Source organism: Dermochelys coriacea, chromosome 3 (assembly GCF_009764565.3).
Source record: "Dermochelys coriacea isolate rDerCor1 chromosome 3, rDerCor1.pri.v4, whole genome shotgun sequence".
NCBI classification, from domain to species: Eukaryota; Metazoa; Chordata; order Testudines; family Dermochelyidae; genus Dermochelys; species Dermochelys coriacea.
In genome coordinates this window covers 20,928,286-20,950,562 of record NC_050070.1, presented here as the reverse complement: position 1 = coordinate 20,950,562, position 22,277 = coordinate 20,928,286, and the positions used below count along the sequence as shown (strand labels likewise).

General features: G+C 45.3%; 1 protein-coding gene across 6 annotated transcripts in view; it reads right to left on the bottom strand.

Moving 5' to 3' along the window:
- Positions 1-6,041, bottom strand: part of LDAH (lipid droplet associated hydrolase) — a 173,138-nt gene extending 167,097 nt beyond the window's left edge. For 3 of the 6 annotated variants that reach the window (XM_038395682.2, XM_043510189.1, XM_043510190.1), the window contains exon 1: positions 2,568-2,765. In XM_038395682.2, the coding sequence (XP_038251610.1) occupies positions 2,568-2,598 (31 nt within the window). In that variant the 5' untranslated portion in view covers positions 2,599-2,765. Of the gene's footprint in view, positions 1-2,567; positions 2,800-5,713 lie in introns of those variants that run through there. The other 3 variants (XM_043510187.1, XM_043510188.1, XM_038395683.2) reach the window with 2 other exon arrangements.
- Between the last annotated feature and the right edge of the window lie 16,236 nt (positions 6,042-22,277).

The window sequence follows — 22,277 nt, the reverse complement described above, 5'->3', positions numbered from 1 at the left end:
ATTTCCACTCTCATCCCAAACACGGGCATATTCTTGCTGCTTACCGTGCCCCTCCTACTTCCCTCCCAGCCTCGGTACGTACTAGAGTCGATTGGTTTAAACGTTTAAGAGCTAAACGTGGGAGAAGAGTGTGACTGGACAGCCCCATCTGGAGCACCCTTCTGTGGCAGGACACAGCATGATACGCATCTATGCCTCAGCTTCCCCGTCAGGGAACCCAAAAACTCCATGCAAGCTTATCCTCTAGTCCATCAGCACAGTTTATTACCAGACACAGTTCATTTAATCCTGAATGAAGTCTCAACACATATAGTTCATTTCTCACCCCAGTGCCGTCATTAAGATCACCCAACATCTCATCCAGTAACACCCCATCCATCACACACCGGCATCTTCAAACGTGCTCACACTCTCTGTCAATCCTCCCCTGTCCTTGTACCAGAACAGCCACCCTCATACTTATAATTGGAGTGCAACCACACTTTTCCCAATGAGAACCCGCACAGCCTCCTTGCCAGGGGAGCATCCCTTACCTCTTCTGCTCTCTCATAGTTCCTCTGCATTCAGCTCTCCAACCCTGGAGAGGTCAGCAAGTGAACTCTTCTGCTGCTGCCCTGCATTCAGCCCTCTCTGGCCCTTGGTTCCAGCTCTCTGGCTTAGAACCACAGGCACCTCCCTCTGCTACTGATCCTCCTGCCTTCATCCCCCTATCTCTATGACTTCATAGAATCATAGAATATCAGGGTTGGAAGGGACCTCAGGAGGTCATCTAGTCCAATCCACTGCTCAAGCAGGACCAATCCCCAACTAAATCATCCCATCCAGGGCTTTGTCAAGCCTCACCTTAAAAACTTCAAAGGAAGGAGATTCCACCACCTCCCTAGGTAACGCATTCCAGTGCTTCACTACCCTCCTAGTAAAAAAGTTTTTCCTAATATCCAACCTAAATCTCCCCCACTGCAACTTGAGACCATTACTCCTTGTTCTGTCATCTGCTACCACTGAGAACAGTCTAGATCCATGCTCTTTGGAACCCCCTTTCAGGTAGTTGAAAGCAGCTATCAAATCCCCCCTCATTCTTCTCTTCCGCAGACTAAACAATCCCAGTTCCCTCAGCCTCTCCTCATAAATCATGTGTTCCAGTCCCCTAATCATTTTTGTTGCCCTCCTCTGGATTCTGGACTTGGGACCACCACCCAGCAAATGCCTCTTGCTGCTCTCCTACCTTCAGCCTTCTCCTGGGTCCCAAACATACAGTCTCCAGAAGCTCTCAGCTGCCCTTTCCTCACTGATTCCGATTCACTAGCTGTGTCTCTGTTCCTCCATAGACCCCAGGTGCTGCCCGCCCTCTTAGCTGGCCAAATGGAAGAACTGTTCTGGTACAAGGATGCTGGACCTACGTCATAGAAAGGGGCCAGCCACCCTGTGACAGGGAGCATGATGAGTAGCAGGGATCCTGTGGGGTGGCTGTGGGCCCTGAGAGAAGCATGGGGGACATCTGCTTGGAATTATGGAAAGAGGAAGCATGATGTGCAAGTGAAGCGGTGAGGGAGCACAGCACCTAGCCCCATGGGGTATTGGTCCATGACTGCAGCTTTTAGGTACTACCACTATACAGATAACAACCCCTTCATGGGCTACAGCCCAAAGCTTATGCTCTAATAAATTTGTTAGTCTCTAAAGTACCACAAGTACTCCTGTTCTTTTTGCAGATACAGACTAACAGGGCTGCTACTCTGAAACCTTTTGTTTATAGGGACTTGGGCCATGGAGTTTTTCTTCTTACTTGTATTATAAAGGCATCATGTAAATTTAAGAGACTACTTACATAACAAATATTCTGAGAGATTTTACCTGAGAATTAGTAATATCACAGAAAATATATTACAACTGGTAACATTATTACTATATCGATTTTAGTGATAGCATAACTGCATAAACTTAGTTCTTGCAATATTGTTATAACATGAGAAATTTAACGCAGCATAAATCCACAATTAGTATAACTGCATCATCATTGTGTAAGAATTACTGTACACAATATTACTCTATAACGTATTATTCCAGCACTATTATTGTACGTAATACCGTGCTACAATTAGTATTTTTTCTTGCACTAGTGGTGTATGAGAATACACTGCATGCAACATCATTCGGCAAGGCAGTGTTGTTTCTGGCGCTATGATAATAGTCTACATGCAGCAGCAGCCTGCAAAGAAGTGTTGCTCTTTGCACGAGCAGTGCTTTGCGTGCGAGGTTCTTTGGGCATTATCTTGAACAGGAATTGATCTGATATCAGGAGGCCAGCAGCAGCAGCAGCAGCAGCCGCAGCGTTATCCCTTGCACAGCTGCGGAGCCCTGCACTGACAAACCCTGCAGGCAGCAAGGTCCCCTGCTCGGCAGCTCCCGGGCGGGCAGGCGACAGTCCCATTGCATTACCCCTCTGCCTGGCACGGAGGGCCGCCGCCGCAGCCGGGAGGCCTGGCCCCGCCCTAGCAGGAAAGCGCTGGGCCGCAGCTCCGGAGCAGGGACGGAAACCCCCGGGCCCGACCCCCCGCGGCACGTACCTGCCCCGGCGCCCAGCATGTCCGCGGCCATTGGCCCGCACGCGCCGGCGGCCGAGCAGCGTCTGCCAGGCCGGGCGGAAGGCGGGCACGTCCCGGCTTCTTCCGCCCGGCAGCGGAGGCTCAGCGACCAGGGCGGGGCGGGGGAAGCCTGGCGCGCGCGCTGCGTCGCGGCCGCGCGACGCCTCTCTCCCGCGGCGCTGGGCGGGATCGGTGGCCGGCGGCCGTGATGGCGCCTGCGCATCCCCCTCCCACCGCGTCCCCCCCGGGCGCCCTGGTGACCGTTGGAATTCGGTCCCTGGGGTGGGGTCCCCATGGCGGCAGCCTGCTGGCTGGCGTAGGCTTGGGGGGACAGCAGCAGGCACCTGGCACCCTCCTGCATAGCGCACACAGGGCCACCCCTCCCCCCCCCCGCGAGGAGCCCTTGGCAGCATGGCCTGACTGCCTGCATAGCCCCAGGGGGAAAGGATCCCCACTGGTGCAACCTGCTTGTCCCTTTCCAGCAGGGTGACCAGCTAGCAAGTGTGAAAAATCGGGACGGGCGGGAGAGAATAGGGGCCTATAGAAAACAAAGCCCCAAATATTGGGATTGTCCCTATAAAATCAGGACATCTGGTCACCCTACTGTCCAGTGAGGAGCAGTGCCGGAAGGTGTCCTGTCTGGGACCTGCCCCAGGGTGACTGGCCATACTTTTTAACCCACCAAGGCCCCAAAACACTCTGTGACAGATTCAAAAAGAGGGACACAAGAATTATTTTGTGCAGGGAACTTAAAATGCTGTGAGACTCCTTCCCTTACTATGAGGACCTCTTCCTATAACCTCAGTTTCACAATTTTTTATTGATTGTTAATTATTTTCCGCAATAAAAGGGAGTGGACACCAAATTTGTGGTAATCTTGGGATTATAATGAATAATGTTCTTTCAAATGAGGGACATTTGAGAGTTATGAGCAGCATTGACTAAAGTTTCCCTTTCTGGGATCCATAGTGTGATGACTGGCACTACCTGCGCTTCCTTTTTGGAGAGCTCAGTTTATCAGAAAGTTCAAAGGGCAACCTGGTCCCTAGTCTATTGCTGATCAAAGTACTATCTTGTAGTCCCTGGCTTACTAATGTTGGCTGGCAGCAGAAAGCTAGATGCATTGATATAAATTGAACACAACTGTCAGTTAAAAGGCTGTGCTATTGCATGGGTGTAATTTGTAAAGTAAATATAGCCCAGGCTTTAAAAATTACATGGCATTGTTACCCTAAAATGTAGACGCCAATTAAATTAACCTACGGTAGCACTTTTAATTTAACAAAAGGGTAACAAGGTTGTAGCCCGCCCCAAAGGAATTGCCAGGATTTTACTAGGGGACTTATCTCTGACCACAGAGGGTTCACCAGAGCAAGCTAGCCTTGCTAACCCTTGAAATGGATACAGTCTTCTGCTCAAGGATTGACACACACAAGCAGAAGTTCTTTGAAAACAAAAGATTTATTTATTAAAAATAAAAGTTACAGTAAGTTTAATAAAGCAAGAAAAGATATATAGGGTTTAATAAAACACAATAGAATTACGCTTAAGAATTATACAATAAAGTGGAGCAGTAAAATAAAAGACAGACTGCACAAAATACTCCTTAGGGCATTCTACACCAAAAAATTTAAAATGCTGTGCACGATATTTTAAAATTCTGCAAATTTTATTCATCAAATAAATGTGGCGGATCCAGTATGGCATTGGGGAGCACAGGCTACTGCCTGCACAGAAGTTTGGGATCACTCTGCAGCTCCCCCTGGGACACAGACTCGGCAGTGAGGCTGCACCCAGTGGAAGGATCCAAGAAACATCCCAGGGCCCTGCCCCTCTGTGCCAGGTGCACCAGGGTGGGCAGGCAGGCTCAGCCCGGTAGGATCCAAGTGTGGAGGGGCTTAGTGTGTGGGAGATTCATATATGGGTTGAGAGGGTTCTGTGTGGGACAATCTGAGTGCGGGCAGCTCAGCGGGGGATCCAGATATGGGGGGAATTTGGATGCACGGGGTTTGTTGGGGGGTTCTGAGTGCAACAGTAATGGGACTCTGCAGAGGGGTCCAGGTGAAGGTGGTTGGAGCTCAGTGGGGGAGGGCATCTGGCTGTGGAGGGGGGAATAGAGCTCAGAAGGGGGGTCTGGGTGTGGCAGGTTCAGTGGGGTGGGGATCCAGGTGCAGCTGGTTGGGGCTCAGTGGGATGGGGATCTGGGCAACTTGTCGGGGTAGTCCAGGTGCAGGGGAAGTGTGACTTGGAAGGGGAGGTTCTGGATATGGAGGGGTGAGACTCGGCAGGAGGGTCTGGGTATGGGGGGTGTGGATGCACAGGGGTTAGGCGGATGGAGGAGCAGCTCCCTGTAAAGTGATCCCTCTCCCTGCAGCTGAGGAGCGATGAGTGTAGGAAGTGGGGGGAGTTTGCAGAGCTTCCTGCAGCCAGGGCAGAAATCTGGAGGTGGGTCTGACACAGCCCTGGATGCTGTGCAGGGGAAGAGGAAGTCCCCTCTTCCCCAGCCCAGCTGTGACTAGCAGCTGTGGATGGGAGCCACCAGCTGGGGTCTTCCCCAGTCCTGCCCCTAGCCCCACAGTGATTTACATCTCTGCTGGCTGCCCTGGGCATCCAAAACATACTGCTGGGGAGGGTCACATGACCGCTCTTGTGGCTTCTGTTTGCTTCCCCTGTCAAAAAGCCATTTTTCTGTGGGGAAGCAAAGAAATCTGCAGGGGACAAATTCCGCGTATTTGTAGTGGCGCAGAATTCCCCCAGGAGTAATAGAATATCTAACACATACAGAGAATAGTTTCAATGTAACATGCATATAAAGAGACAGCATACACAAAGGTTTTTAATCTTAGTGTTTCAATCTAACCCCATACTTAATACAATGTGGTATACATGGCCTCTACGTATACATATGAGAAAACATTATCATATTCACAGATTAAAAATAAAACCATTTACTTAACACTAATCATTTAACATTTAATATCTAACATTTAATATTTAACATCCTGTGAGTGGTGAGCAGCCAGTCACAGGATGGGTAGGGGAGATCTCATTCAGAAGCAGGCATCCACTTTATTAACAGACACACCCAGGCACTCTTAAATAATATGTAGAAAGAAGATCAGACTTACGATTCTGCTCTGTCAGTGCTAAAGCCAACGATGTCAACGCCTGGAGATGATGGATGTTACTGCTTTCCTGGAGCTACTGCTGCTGCCTTAGAAGCTACTGCCTTTGTAGCAGTGGTTGCTGCTGGCCGCTGCTGCTGGCAGGTAGCTGCTCTGAGGGCCATTGCCAAGGCAACCTCAGAGTTCTGCTTCTGCTCTCAGGGAAGTTCCACCTTTGTTGCTGCTTTTCTTCTTTGTTTTTTTCCAGATAGCATTCTCCTCCTCAGGTGTCTTGCTGCTTCTGCTCACCCAGAAACCACAAACCCACTACAACTTAGCCTGCTAGCTGTCGACCATATAGACTGGTTGCTCTGTCAATGTCAGCTCATCTCAGCCAGTCAGCTTCCAGATATTAGCAAAATTCTAGATCTTTCCTATTACATCATTCTTATTTTTAGATAGCTAAGCGCTGCCTTCTGATGCCATCTTGAGTAAAACTCCTTCCTCTCACCTATTTTTAGATAACAGAGCTCCTCCCTCTGAATTGTTGGAACCTTCTGCAATTTTCCCCTCTAAATTTAAACTACATCATCCCTGTCTCCGCTATTTTGACATAGTAAATGCCAGTGAAAATGAAGTAGGATCAGAGGCTAAAATAGGAAAAGAACAAGTTAAAAATTACTTTGACAAGTTAGATGTCTTTAAGTCTTTATTGCAAGCCCATTAGCAAGAATTTTTAATGAATCTGTAAACTCAGGAGTAGTACCGAATGATTGGAGAATTGCTAATATAGTTCCTATTTTTAAGAAAGGAAAAAAAAGTGATCCGGGTAACTACAGGCCAGTTAGTTTGACATCTGTATATGCAAGGTCCTGGAAAAAAATTTGAAGGAGAAATTAGTTAAGGACATTGAAGTCAATGGTAAATGGGACAAAATACAACATGGTTTTACAAAAGGTAGATCGTGCCAAACCAACCTGATCTCCTTTTTTGAAAAAGTAACAGATTTTTTAGATAAAGGAAATGCAGTGGATCTAATTTACCTAGATTTCAGTAAGGCATTTGATACCATGCCACATGGGGAATTATTAGTTAAATTGGAGAAGATGGGGATCAATGTGAACATCAAAAGGTGGATAAGGAATTGGTTAAAGGGGAGACTGCAACGGGTCCTACTGAAAGGCGAACTGTCAGGTTGGAGGGAGGTTACCAGTGGAGTTCCTCAAGGATCGGTTTTGGGACCAATCTTATTTAATCTTTTTATTACTGACCTTGGCACAAAAAGTGGGAGTGTGCTAATAAAGTTTGCAGATGATACAAAGCTGGGAGGTATTGCCAATTCGGAGAAGGATCGGGATATTATACAGGAGGATCTGGATGACCTTGTAAATTGGAGTAATAGTACTAGGATGAAATTTAATAGTGAGAAGTGTAAGGTTATGCATTTAGGGATTAATAACAAGAATTTTAGTTATAAGTTGGGGACGCATCAATTAGAAGTAACGGAAGAGGAGAAGGACCTTGGAGTATTGGTTGATCATAGAATGACTATGAGCTGCCAATGTGATATGGCTGTGAAAAAAGCTAATGCGGTTTTGGGATGCATCAGGAGAGGCATTTCCAGTAGGGATAAGGAGGTTTTAGTACCGTTATACAAGGCACTGGTGAGACCTCACCTAGAATACTGTGTGCAGTTCTGGTCTCCCATGTTTAAAAAGGATGAATTCAAACTGGAGCAGGTACAGAGAAGGGCTACTAGGATGATCCGAGGAATGGAAAACTTGTCTTATGAAAGGAGACATGGAGAGCTTGGCTTGTTTAGCCTAACTAAAAGAAGGTTGAGGGGAGATATGATTGCTCTCTATAAATATATCAGAGGGATAAATACAGGAGAGGGAGAGGAATTATTTCAGCTCAGCACCAATGTGGACACAAGAACAAATGGGTATAAACTGGCCACCAGGAAGTTGAGACTTGAAATCAGACGAAGGTTTTTAACCATCAGAGGAGTGAAGTTTTGGAATAACCTTCCAAGGGAAGCAGTGGGGCAAAAGATCTATCTGGTTTTAAGATTCTACTCGATAAGTTTATGGAGGAGATGGTATGATGGGATAATGGGATTTTGGTAAGTAATTGATCTTTAAATATTATGGGTAAATAGGCCAAATCCCCTGAGATGGGATATTAGATGGATGGGATCTGAGTTACTATAGAAAATTCTTTCCTGGGTATCTGGCTGGTGAATCTTGCCCATATGCTCAGGGTTTAGCTGATTGCCATATTTGGGGTCGGGAAGGAATTTTCCTCCAGAGCAGATTGGAGAGGCCCTGGAGGTTTTTCGCCTTCCTCTGTAGCATGGGGCATGGTTGACTTGAGGGAGGCTTCTCTGCTCCTTGAAGTCTTTGAACCATGATTTAAGGACTTCAATAGCTCAGATATGGGTGAGGTTTTTCATAGGAGTGGGTGGGTGAGATTCTGTAGCCTGCGCTGTGCAGGAGGTTGTACTAGATGATCAGAATGGTCCCTTCTGACCTTAGTATCTATGAATCTAAGTCACCAGGGCCTGTGAAATGAATCCTACAATACTCAAGGAGCTGACTGAGGAGATATCTGAGCCATTGTCAATTATCTTTGAAAAGTCATGGAAGACAGGAGAGATTCTAGAAGACTGGAAAAGGGCAAATATAGTGCCAATCTATAAAAAGGGAAATAAAGGCAACCGTGGGAATTACAGGCCAGTCAGCTTAACTTCTGTACACGGAAAGAAAATGGAGCTAATAATTAAGCAATGAATTTGCAAACATCTAGAAGATAATAAGTGATAAGTAACAGTCAGCCTGAATTTGTCAAGAACAAATCGTGTCAAAGCAACCTTATAGCTTTCTTTGACAGGGTAACAAGCCTTGTGGATGGGGGGAAGCGGTAGACATGGTATATATTGACTTTAGTAAAGCTTTTGATAGTGTCTCACATGACCTTCTCATAAACAAACTAGGGGTTGGAAAACCGTTCTGAGAGAGTAGTTATCAGTGGTTCTCAGTCATGCTGGAAGGGCATAATGAGTGGGGTTCCACAGGGATCAGTTCTGGGTCCAGTTCTGTTCAATATCTTCATCAATGATTTAGATCAGGGGTCGGCAACCTTTTAGAAGCGGTGTGCCGAGTCTTCATTTATTCACTTTAATTTAAGATTTCGTGTGCCAATAATACATTTTAACGTTTTTTAGAAGGTCTCTATAAGTCTATATATTATATAACTAAACTGTTGTTGTATGTAAACCAGGTTTTCAAAATGTTTAAGAAGCTTCATTTAAAATTAAATTAAAATGCTGATCTTACACGGCCAGCCCGCTCAGCCTGCTGCCAGCTTGGGGTTCCATTCACCTAGGCCGGCAGCGGGACCCCGGCTGGCAAGGGGCCGGCAGCCAGAACCCCAGACCAGCAGTGGGCTGAGCGGGGCCGGCAGCCGGGACCCCAGACCAGCAGTGGGCTGAGCAGTACAGCCCTCTGCAAATCTGGGGCTCCGTCCGCGGGCTCCTGCCAGCGAGGGTCCCCGGCTGCCAGCCCCACTCAGCCCGCTGCCGGTCAGGGGTCCCGGCCCTGTCCACATACAGTAGGTACCTACCTTCTCCCTGGTTCTAGCCATTCTATTCCTCTCTCTGCACTGAGATGAGGGTGGGAGTGCGCTTGAGAACAGTGCTGGGGGTGAAGAAGCAGGCTGGGGGTTGGGGTGCAGGGTCTGGCCAGGAGCTAGAATGAGGGAGGGGGCTCAGGATTGGGGCAGGAGGTTTGGGTGTGGAGCGCTTACCTGGGCAGCTCCCATTTGGTGCAAAGGGTGCAGGTGGGAATGTGTGTATGTGGGGTTAGGTGTGTGTGTGCAGGAGCTCCTGTTTGGTGCTCAGGGTGGGGATGGGGATGTGAGGGGTGCAAGAGTCAGGGCATGGGATGTGCGGGGGCTGGGTATGTGTGGGGGTGCAGGAGTCAGGGCTGGGGTTGTGGAGGGTTCAGGGCAGAGGGCTGGGATGTGTGAGGGGGTGCAGGGGTCAAGGCGGTGGGCTGGAGTGGGCTCCCAGCCCCCTGCCCTGAGCAGCTCAAGGCAGGGGGCTGGAGGGAATATGCCGATTCCAGCCCCTTCCCCAAGGTCCCCAGAGCAGAGAGTGCGCTGCAGCTCCGCTTTTCCCTCTCCCCTCCGGAGCAAGGGCCTGATCGGCTGTAGGGAGGGAGAGGAGGAGGGGCAGGAACCCAGCATGCTGGGGGAAGAGGCAGGGTGAGGGGGAAGCTTGCCTGCCTTGCAAGGAGAGAGTGGTGGCCGGGCAGGGCAGGATTTTTAATGGCAGGCTGCTGTCTGCCAGGGTAGGCAGACAGCAGCGTGCCATTAAAAATTGGCTCTCGTGCCGTCTTTGGCACACGTGCCATAGGTTGCCGACCCCTGATTTAGATAATGGCATAGAGAGTACACTTATAAAGTTTGCAGATTATATGAATCTGGGAGGGGTGCAAGTGCTTTGGAGGATAGGATTATAATTCAAAATTATCTGGACAAACTGGAGAAATGGTCTGAAGTAAATAGGATGAAATTCAATAAGGACAAATGCAAAGTACTCTATTTAGGAAGGAACAATCAGTTGCACACATACAAAATGGGAAATGACTGCCTAGAAAGAAGTAGTGTGGAAAGGGATCTGGGGGTCATAGTGGACCACAAACTAAATATGAGTCAACAGTGTAACACTGTTGCAAAAAAAGTGAAGATCATTCTGGGATGTATTAGCAGGAGTGGTGTAAGCAAGACACAAGAAGTCATTCTTCCGCTCTGCTCCGCACTGATTAGGCCTCAAGTGGAGTATTGTGTCCAGTTCTGGGTGCCACATTTCAGGAAAGATGTGGAAAAATTGGAGAAAGTCCAGGATAGGACAAGAAGCAATGACCTTAAAGTGCAGCAAGGGTGTTTAGGTTGGACATTAGAAAAAACTTCCTAACTGTCAGGGTGGCTAAGCACTGGAATAAATTGCCTATGGAGGTTGTGGAATCTCCATCATTGGAGATTTTAAAGAGCAGGTTAGACAAACACCTGTCGGGGATGGTCTAGATTCTACTTAGTCCTGCCATGAGTGCAGGGGACTGGACTAGATGACCTCTGTAGCTCACGAAAGCTTATGCTCTAATAAATTTGTTAGTCTCTAAGGTGCCACAAGTACTCCTTTTCTTTTTGTCACCATCTTAAATATGTCAATTGGGAGAAGTGAATTTTATGGTGTTTTTAAACCCCCTCTGAGGTTTTTCTGCAAGCCTCTGTTAAGGTGCTGCAAGATAGCTCAGAACATTCAAAGCAAAATCTCTTGTTACAGTCCCCTTCTTGCTTGGTTTGCACCCACTTGTTTATAAATCCAACATTTCAAAATTTTATGAGTCCAGTAAGTGTGTGGTCTTGTCCAGTGTTGGCTCAAGAGTTTCCTTTGTAGGAAACCGCATCAACATGTCTTCATACTGGCATGATTCCTCACCACTCTTGATTCTCACTTGGGTCCCACTCACCTATGTGCCATAGTAATTTTCTTTTAAGACTGAGGGTCTGCATATGCTTTAGCTGCCTGAAATTCCGTTTGATCCAGCCCACCAAAATAATGAGCATAATAACCATTATAATTTGAAATGCCAATATTATCACAATAGGTTGTGGAATTATTTTTAAAAATCCTGTAGTTGTTGGATACCATCCTAAAAACACTTCCCAGCAGTTGTGTTTAGCACTTCTTAGATATACAATTATCTGGTCAATTTTCTTAATGGAGTGGTGAACAGTCATCATAACTGCATTTTCTTGAGCTTTTTGTAATTCAGGATGACTTATCAATTGCTTAACTAAGATCATATTAAATCCTAATTCAGTTCTTTCATATAGCTGGTATTGATCTTTAATTTCTTCATTTTCAATTTTGGGTAATGTGATCTTGAAATTGCAACCAATAACTGAGGTAATGTTACACAAGCATTTGTTCTCATAAGGATTATGAATTATATTGTATATATGATTTACTTAAAACAATGTACACCAACTTCTGATACATACACATTTTCTTCTGATGTATACAACAATTGATCCATTAAACAGTAAAGGATCTAATTGATAATGGCATTTTCCTCTCTCTTTACTTAAACATACATCATAAGGTTGGATTGCATCGCTATTGCAAACATATCCAATTCCACTTTCCTCCATACAAGCCTCAAGTTCAACAGTTTTCCATGTCTGATTTTGTTTTATGGCCCACAGTTTGTATTTTTATTGGTTGCATTAATATTTAACGCCAGTATTACAATAGGAGATATCATTCAATTTTGGCACTAAGCACCATAATTATGTATGTAGTAACTTGATTTAATTGAGGATTGTATGTGGAGTTCACCATCTTCCATCAGAAACAGAATCTTTTCTCAGCCTCAGTGGCATATTTCCACATAATACTTCTTATTTCTAGAGGTAAACTTCCATTCATTACATCTTGTATAATGTATTTACAATGCCATTTTCCATTTCCACTGACTACACCATAAAAAAAATGTAAGCAAGGCTTCTCAAAAACATTCAGAATCAAAACCCTCATTCAGACCTTCACATTCCAAAGGAAAAATAACATCACTGCAAAAGCCCATTATAATGTCATTCTTTCCATTCTGGCCATCAGTGTTGCATACTGGAACCACACAAATTAAATTTTCATATCATGAGCCCAAAAGTGGGACATAGAACAGAGTCAATATCAAAATATTTTAGCTTATTAGTCAACATGACTTTCAATTGCTAAAAGCAGACAGAAGGTGAAATATGTATTAAGACATAAAGTTAAGTGTCTGATTTTAAAAGTAGCCATTGCCCACTGGTCAAGTTAACAATGGGAATTATGAGTGCTTGATCAGCATTTTTGATCTGTTTGACTAATTAAACTTATAAACTTATAAATCAGAAAATCCTATATTAGCTTTCGTTAGAATTTTAGATTATCAATTGACGGGCACAATTGACCAATAAATATTGAAAAAGCAGGTTACATCTTTGTTTACCAAAAATTAAGTGAAATTCTGCTTTGTATTTTTACAATTCATATTCTCTGTTTATGCTGTTGTACGGGGCCCTATAGATCCCAGATTCATTTGTTTACTTAGATAAGAACAATGTTGGCACCAGTAAGTTAATTAAAATTGGATTTGACACCATAAAGTGTAAATTTTGGAGTAGCTATTTCAAAAGTTTGAAGGTCATGGTGTATTTTATAGAGAGACATTCTATTATTATTTTGTCCTTCCCGTCCATCTTTTACCAAGAATTTTATGCTAATGTCAGAGATATATTGCTTTGTAACACCTTCACTGTGTTTAAGATGACTAAATGATGTGCCTTCTGTAATTTTTCCCAGCCAGGTAGTAAAAGTGGCTATAAGGTGATGGCTAATACTTATATCATTTAAAGATGTTGTTAAAGGTTTGGACACTCATGGTGAACGGGGGAGGTCCCGGACGATTGGAAAAAGGCAAATATAGTGCCCATCTTTAAAAAAGGTAAGAAGGTGCATCCGGGGAACCCACCTCAATCCCTGGAAAATCACGGAGCAGGTCCTCAAAGAATCCATTTTGAAGCACTTGGAGGAAAGGAAGGTGGTCAGAAACAATCAACATGGATTCACCAAGGGCAAGTCATGCCTGACCAACCTGATTGCCTTCTATGATGAGATAACTGGCACTGTGGATATGGGGAAAGTGGTGGAAGAGATATACCTTGCCTTTAGCAAAAATTTTGATATGGTCTCCCTCAGTATTCTTGCCAGCAAGTTAAAAAAGTATGGATTGGATGAATGGACTATAAGGTGGATAGAAAGCTGGCTAGATCATCGGGCTCAACAGGTAGTGATCAATGGCTCGATGTCTAGTTGGCAGTCGGTATCAAGTGGAGTGCCCCAGGGGTCAGTCCTGTGACCGGTTTTGTTCAACATCTTCATTAATGATCTGGATGATGGGATGGATTGCACCCTCAGCAAGTTCACAGATGACACTAAGGCAGGGGTCTCAAAGTCCTGGCCCCCAAGCCATCTGCGGCCCGAGAACCTCCCCACTGTGGCCCAAGGAGGAGATACGTAGGCAGACAGGCGCCGCCCCCCGCAGCTCCCATTGGCTGCAGGGGAGAGGCACAGAGGTACCATCACTAGTTGCTGGGCAGAGTCAGCCATGGAGGCAGCATCATTAGTTGCCAGGCGGAGGCAGCATCACTTTTTTCCACAATGAATATAATTTAACAACTCAAAATACCGAACACAACTGTCTGATACACACCTTGCTGCAATCCTGAAGGTTTCAACTGCTCAGTCACTTTGGCCAAACATCAACAAACTGACAGAACTGAAGCATTGCCAGGTGTCTGGCAAACACTAAAAACTCTCTGGGAGGTGAAGAATTGTATAAAGTTGTATGACAGTTTTATTATTTCTAAGAAATTCAAAATAAAAAAATACAATATAGATGTTTCTTTTCTGAACACCATCTTCAGTGACATTATTGGCCTGCTGGGAGGATTTGATGATGGGCACTGGCCCTAAGCTAAATTGAGTTTGAGACTCCTGCACTAAGGCCTGGTCTACACTACAGAGTTAGGTCGAAGGAAGCCGCCTTAAGTCAACCAGTTAACGTATGTGTCTATGCTACAGGGTCCTTTACGCTGACCTATGTCGCCTCTAATGTCGACTTCTGTAATCCACCTCTGCGAGAGGTGTAACGCTTGTCGATTTTCATGGGTCGACTGCGAGGTTGTGCAGATGCAGCATTATGTAATTTTACTTAATTGGCCGCCAGGTGGTATCCCACAATACTATTTGGTGATCGCTCTGGAGATCATTCTCAACTCTGCTGCACGTCAGCCAAGTACATAGGAAACAGCCCCTCCCCTGCTAAAGCCCTGGGAATTTTTAATTTCCCATTTCCTGTTTGATCAGCATTGGGAGCGTGCCAGCTTGAGCACAGCTGATCATGGAGACTACACACCCCAAATGCGCTCCACCCTGGTCTGCACGGGAGGTGGTGGATCTCATCGCTCTGTGGGGAGAAGAGTCTGTGCAGGCAGAGCTCTGATCCAGGAGAAGAAACACTGACATCTATGCAAAGATCGCTCGTGGAATGGGGGAGAAGGGCTACACGAGAGTCACACAGCAGTGCCGTGTGAAAATAAAAGAACTTCACCAAGTGTACCAGAAGGCAAGGGAGGCGAACAGTCATTGTGGTGCTGAATCCCACACATGCTGGTTCTATGACGAATTGCATGCGATTCTCAGGGGTGACCCTACCAGTACCCCCACAAGAAACGTGGGCATCTCACAGGTGTGTGAGTCTAGGGACGACAGGGAGGATGATATGGTGGATGAGGAAGAGGTGAAGGAGGAGGAGAATGGGAGACAGGTGAGTGGTGGATCCATTCTCCCCAAGAGCCAGGAAATATTTTTAACCCTGGAGCTCTGTGGGTCGCAGGACATCATGATGTCTGACAACGATGCTAGAGAAGGTACCTCTGGTGAGTATACAGTTACAATCAAAGTCCAGTTAAAACTTTCGGTGGTATTGCATGTTTACTGTGAAGAAAAAACGAGGTGTTGTGGTTCTCTGCTTACAAGAGGCTGCTCCAGCTACACAGAGGGTGCCCCCCATAAAAGATTGTTTATTAGGACAGGGATAGCCCAGGAATTCTCCTTGGATATCGCTAGGAAACTTTCATGGAGGACTCTGCAATCCTTTGCAGAAGGTTTCTGGGCAGGGCAGTCTTATTTCTTCCACCATGGTAGGGCACTTTCCCATGCAACTCCTGAATTAATTCTGCTGGCATCATTGTGGTACACAGGATAGCAGCATACGGACGGGGCCTATACCCAGACGCTTGCAGCATCTCCTTCCTTTCTGTCTCTGTTATCCTCAGGAGACTGATATCACATAGGGTCGCCTAGGGGAAATGGGGGACATTCTCATTAAAAGTGCTCTTACGAGGGGGGAAAAAAGCGCATGGCATGTAGACCCCCCACCCCTCCACATTCCAGATAGCCAAACCACGTGGCCGCTAATTTGCCTTTACTGTGCTTCGCCTGGGTCAGCAAGTAGTTTAAGTGGCTGATAGGGGACTAGGGCTCCACAAGGGAGATTCCGCAATTTGGGAGTGAAAACATTCCCCCCGCCCCACTTGTAAACTGATTCTCGTGGTACTATGGGGAGAGGTGCTACCTCTGCTCCCGACATGAGCCTGCCATAAACTTCATTGGAAGTGCAGTCATCCATGACTCGGGGCAGGGGCACTACTCACAATGGCTGGAACAGCAAAACGGCACAGTGAACGGTTACAGATTATGATTGTTATAGCTTGCACCTAGTGTAATAAGGGTTTTTTTTTGTTTGTTTTTTATAAATGAAAACAGCCTTGCTATGGAAACCTTTTATGCATGTACAATGGTCCCTTTCTTTTTTCCCCATGATTGACAGCTGAAATGTGTCCTTTGGCATGTTATCAACACCTGAAAGTAGACTTTCGCTGATTAGAAGGAGGAGAAAGAGAACGCGAGAGAACATGTTCACCGAAATAATGAATGCCTCTGGGACAGCTGATACAGAGCTGAGAGCATGGAGGATTTCACTGTCTGAGAAGTTAGACATGGACATGGACAGCAGAAACGCTTCCCATAAGCATGGGTGTGCAGTGCAGGATGGGATGCTTCAGATTATGAGGGACCAATCAGACATGTTGAGATGTCTGGTCAACCTGAAGGAACAGAAGCAGATGGGCAGAGTCCCTCTGCAGACCCTGGTGGACAGCGAGCCAGCATTGCCTAACGCAGAATCACCCTCCCCCAAGCATTCCATGAGATGTGGGAGAAAAGTCCATTATCCCTCTCACTTAACTCAGGGGGAGGGTATAAGGAACAGAAGGCACCCATTCACAGACCTTTGATGTATTTAGAATGCAGTGTTATGTTACACAACTTAAAATGTTTCTCCCGTTCCAACTTTACAACCCCTTTTCCCCAAGGCTAACTTTTCTTCTGTTCTCCCTGTTTACTTATGTTTGTTAAATAAAGTAAATGGATTCGAGAAATAACTGTTCTTTATTGAGTAAATGCAGTGGGCTTAGCCTGAGGGTTGGCTTTACAGGGACAGCGATACAAGCCAGGTAAATCTTTGGGAAAGCACACTGCAGACAGCAGCTCACATTACTGTGGCTCATTATTGAATCGGCTTTTCACAGGCTCGCAGATACACAGTGCTCCTTGCTGTACTCTTCTTATTGCCCTGGTGTCTGGCTGCTCAAACATGGCTGCTTTGCGATCTGCCTCAACTGACCACCCTTGTGGAAAATTTTCCCCCACAGATATTATGGAGCACGCAGCAGGCAGCTATAACCAGGGAGATGTTCTAAGGTCCAACCTTGTTAGTGAACTTCTCCAGCGCCCTTTTAAATGGCCAAAGGCACATTCAACCACCATTCTGCACTTGCTGACCCTATAGTTGAACCGTTCCTTACTGCTGTCCAAACGGCCAGTGTGTGGCTTCATGAGCAATGGGAGGAAGAGGTAGGCTGGGACCCCCAGGATAACTATTGGCATCTCAATGTCATCAAAGCTCATTTTGTGGTCTGGAAATAAAGTCCTGGATTGCAGCTTTTTTAACAGACCCGAGTTCTTAAAGATGCACATGTCCTACGTTGATGTCTGTGAAACGCCCCGTGATCCACCAGTGCTTGTATCATTGAAAAGTATCCCTTTCAGTTTATGTACTCTTTGGCAAGGTCGTCTGATGCCAAGATGGGGATATGTGCACCATCTATCACCCTACCATAGTTAGGGTCACAGCATAACCATCCACTATGTCCTGCACATTTCCCAGACTCACTCCCCTTTGTAGCAGAAGTCAATTAATGGCCCTGCACACTTGGAGCACAGCAGCTCCCATGGTTGATTTACCTACTCCAAATTGATTCCCCATTGACTGGTAACTATCTGGCGTTGCAAGCTTCCAAATAACTATCACCACTCACTTCTCCACTGTCAGAGCAGCTTTCATTTTTGTGTTGCTGAACTGTAGGTCAGGGGAAAGCTCTGCACAAAGTTCCTGGAAAGCGGTCTTCCGACTTCAAAAGTTCTGCAGCCACGGCTCATCATCCCATACCTGCAAAATGATGCGGTTCCACCAGTCAGTGCTTGTTTCACAGGACCAGAAACGGCGCTCAGAGTGCAGCTGCTCTGTGACTGCCAGCAGCAACTGTGAATTGTTTTTTTCAATGGCTTGAAGGAGGGCTGCTTGCAGGAAATCGCTATGTTCCGCATGGCAGACCCTACTTAGGCTCTGGAAATACTGCAGGAGAAGGCGCGAGGTGTTTGAGATGCTCACAGCAAGAGTGCACAACTGAGCAGGCTCCAGGCTTCTGGGGTTATGGCATAAGTGCAAAAAACACTTTTTTCCCCATAGATATGAGGGAGGGAGGACAGGGCATCATGGGATGCTGATGCAAGGTTCCATTCTCCCCTGCGACAATGTTTTGGTCCCATGAAGCATTTCACAAACTTCACAAAACACACTGCAGCAAGTTGCACTTTGGGATAGCTACCCATGATGCACTGCTTTGTGCATTGATACAATCACTGCTAGTGAGGACATACTCCATCAAGACAACAAGCATGGTGTGGCCACACACAATTGACTTAATTAATTCGGAGGCTCAAGGTCGAATTAGATAAAGTCGACTTAATTTTGTAGTGTAGACAAGCGACTGGGGGGAGAGGTAAATATGCTGGAGGGTAGAGATAGGGTCCAGAATCTAGACAAATTGGAGGATTGGGTCAAAAGAAATCTGATGAGGTTCAACAGGGACAAGTGCAGAATCCTGCATTTAATACGGAAGAATCACATGCACTGCTACAGGCTGTGGACCGACTGGCTAAGCAGCAGATCTGCAGAAAAGGACCTGGGCATTACAGTGGATGAGAAGATGGATATGAGTCAACAGCAGGGATTTCAAACTCAAATCACCATGAGGGTCACAAGAGGACTAGTACACTGGCCCAAGGGCCACATCACTGAAATCATTTCATACAATGACACAAAAGTCAAAAATGAAAAAAAAAATGAAGAGTAATATATTATGCTATTAAAAGTCAATGTATTAACTTTTTAAAAACTGTAATGTGAAAAGTCAGTGCTAATTTTGACAGTCATTTCATTTTTGGCCACTTACCTGGCAGTGTTTTGCATCAACCAGAGCATCAATATTAGGTTTGATATCCTGAGACGAAACCAATCTCAGTGTTGTTTGCAAATTTTCATCAGTGAGCTTTGACTAACACAGATTTGTTAATCTACATGGAAGAAAAAAAAAAAACTGTTCACATAAATATGTACGTGTCAGGGTTCCTTCCCCACTCTGAACTCTGGGGTACAGATGTGGGGACCCGCATGAAAAACCCCTAAGCTTATTTTTACGAGCTTAGGTTAAAAACTTTCCCAAGGCACAAACTTTGCCTTGTCCTTGAACAGTATGCTGCCACCACCAAGTGATTTAGACAAAGAACAGGGAAAGGACCACTTGGGGTTCCTATTTCCCCAAAATATTCTCCCCAAGCCCTTACACCCCCTTTCCTGGGGAGGCTTGAGAACAAACAAGATGAGCACAAACTAGCCTTGGGTTTTTAAGACTCCAAAAAAGCAATCAGATTCTTAAAAATCAGAACTTTATTAGAACAAAAAAAAGATGAGAATAACTCTAAGATCAGAATGGAAGATAATCTTACAGGCAGTCAGATTCAAAACAGAGACTCCCTCTAAGCAAAACCTTAAGTTACAAATACACATTTCCTCCAGCACAGCAAATTTACAAACCAAAACAAAGAAAACCTAATGCATTTTCTAACTAGATTACTTACTAACTTTAAAGGAGTTGAAGGGCTTGCATCCTTGATTTGTTCCCGGCAAAGGTATCACACAGACAGACCAAAGCCTTTCCCCCCCTCCAGATTTGAAAGAATCTTGTCCCCTCATTGGTCATTTTGGGTCAGGTGCCAGCAAGGTTACCTTAGCTTCTTAACCCTTTACAGGTGAAAGGATTTTGCCTCTGGCCAGGAGGGATTTTATAGCACTGTATACAGAAAGGTGGTTACCCTTCCCTTTATATTTATGACAGTACTTCCAAACATTGCCATTATCCTTGCAGAAGCAGAGAACATGGGAAATCTTTCTTGTGAAAGAAACTGGTAGAATGCTGGAATTCCGACATCTGTATACTTCTGCTTCAAAATGGTATCACACTGAAGCTCCACTAACTCCATCTGCATTTCCTCTACAACATTGTCAATTTCCACAGCAAATGGTGTGGAAAAAAGTTGAAAATGTGGTTCAAGTGCCTTGAAATCTTTAAACTGCACATCAAACTGTTTGTGTAAGTTAGAAATGACATCTGGATATTTTATCAGGGATTCAGCTTTTCCTAAGAAATTCAGAGTCAAGAAATGGACCAAATTGCCAGCAGTTAGCTGTTTCCCCTACAAAGTAAGCTTGACTTTGAATAACTTAACACTGTCATACATCTGTGTTATCACCTGTTTTCTACCTTGAAGCTTCAAGTTCAGTGCATTCAGGTGATCAGTTACATCTGTTAGAAAAGCAAGGTTGCAGATAAAAGTGGAATCAGCAAGCTGTGGAATCTCCTTGTTTTTCATTTTCATGAAGGAATACATTTTCCTCTCTAAGTGCAAAAAAAAAGTTTCAAAACATTTCCACGACTTAGCCATCTAACTTGTGTGATACAGAAATTCCCCATATTCGCTGACCACACTTGCTAGAAAAGAAGTGATCTGTGATTCAGCCCTCGTGCACGTACAAAATTAATGGTTTTAACAACTACATCCATAACTTCCTTCATTTGTAGATTTTTACTACACAGGGCTTCTTGGTGCAAAATGCAGTGTAAACTGGTGGTGAAGCTAATTCCTGGTGTATTGAGGCTGTTCAGTTTGGTCTTCAATAATCCAACCATGCCAACGTTTTCAGAGCACATTGATGGCGCACCATCCGTGGCCAAAGATACGAGTTTGTTCCATGACAATGCAGCTTTTTCAATGTATTCTTCCAGTCCTTGAAATATGTCATGTCCCATTGTGGGACCCACAGTGGCATTAAGTCTAGCAATTCTTCAGTTATATTCAAATTGCAATCTACACCTCTAATGAAAACTGCACACTGTGCAGTATCTGATACATCTGTACTCTCCTCAAGAGCAATTGAAAATGCTTCGAAGTCTTTTGCCATTTGAATCAATTGTTTTTGCACATTATCTACTAAATCTGTTATCCCGCAGGCAACTGTATTGGCAGACAAGCTTATGCCTTCAAAAACTTTCTTCCCATCAGGACATAAAATTTCGGTCTCTTTCACAGGACATTCTTTTATGAATAGACCTTCTGTAAAAGGTCGCGATGATTTAGCTATCATTTCACTTATCACAAAACTTGCTCTTACTGAATCTTTGCTAGACTTGTTAATCTACAAAAAGAAATTTCTTTGCTTAGCAAATGCTGCTTTAAAGTTGCCGAACTTTTTCCTCTCGGATTTTTCCGGTGAATGCATCATATTTTTCACGGTGCATCGTAGTGCCGACGCATGTTATACTCCCTTGGGAGCAGCAATCGTTTGCTGACAAATAAGGCATTGAATTTTATCTTTTACCTCTGTGAAAAAAATATTAATTCTCCTCTGTCTTGGAAAACTCTTTTCATAGATACTAAGGTAGAAGGGACCATTATGATCTAGTCCAACCTCCTGCACAATGCAGGCCACAGAATCTCACCCACCCACTCCTGTGAAAAACCTCTCACCTATGTCTGAGCTATTGAAGTCCTCAAATCGTGGTTTAAAGACATCAAGGAGCAGAGAATCCTCCAGCAAGTGACCCGTGCTACAGAGGAAGGTGAAAAACCTCCAGGGCCTCTTCCAATCTGCCCTGAAGGAAAATTCCTTCCCGACCCCAAATACGGCGATCAGCTAAACCCTGAGCATATGGGCAAGATTCAGCAGCCAGATACTACAGAAAATTCTTTCCTGGGTAACTCAGATCCCACCCCATCTAACATCCCATCAAAGGCCATTGGGCCTATTTACCATGAATATTTAAAGTTCAATTAAGTACCAAAATCATGAGTGTTTTTTTTATGCCGAAGTCATTTCCAAGGGGTTTTAATAAAATATAAACACTCAGTAATGCACCTCACTCAAAGGACAAAACATGCACTTACTTTTAGAATTACTTCGATTAAAGCCCCCTCCCCCACTCCATCCCTTCCATGAGGCCCCACCCCGATTCCAACCCCTTCCCCAAAGTCCCTGCCCCAACTCTGCCCCTATTCCAACCCCTTCCCCAAATCCCCACCCTGGCCCTGAGCACACCGTGTCCCCACTCCTCCCTCCTGGAAAGTCCTAAGTGCCACCAAACATCTGTTTGGTGGCAGGAAGTGCTGGGAGGTAGGCGGAGGAATGGGGACGCGACGTACTCGGGGGGAAAAGGGGAGGGGTGGGGGTGAGGG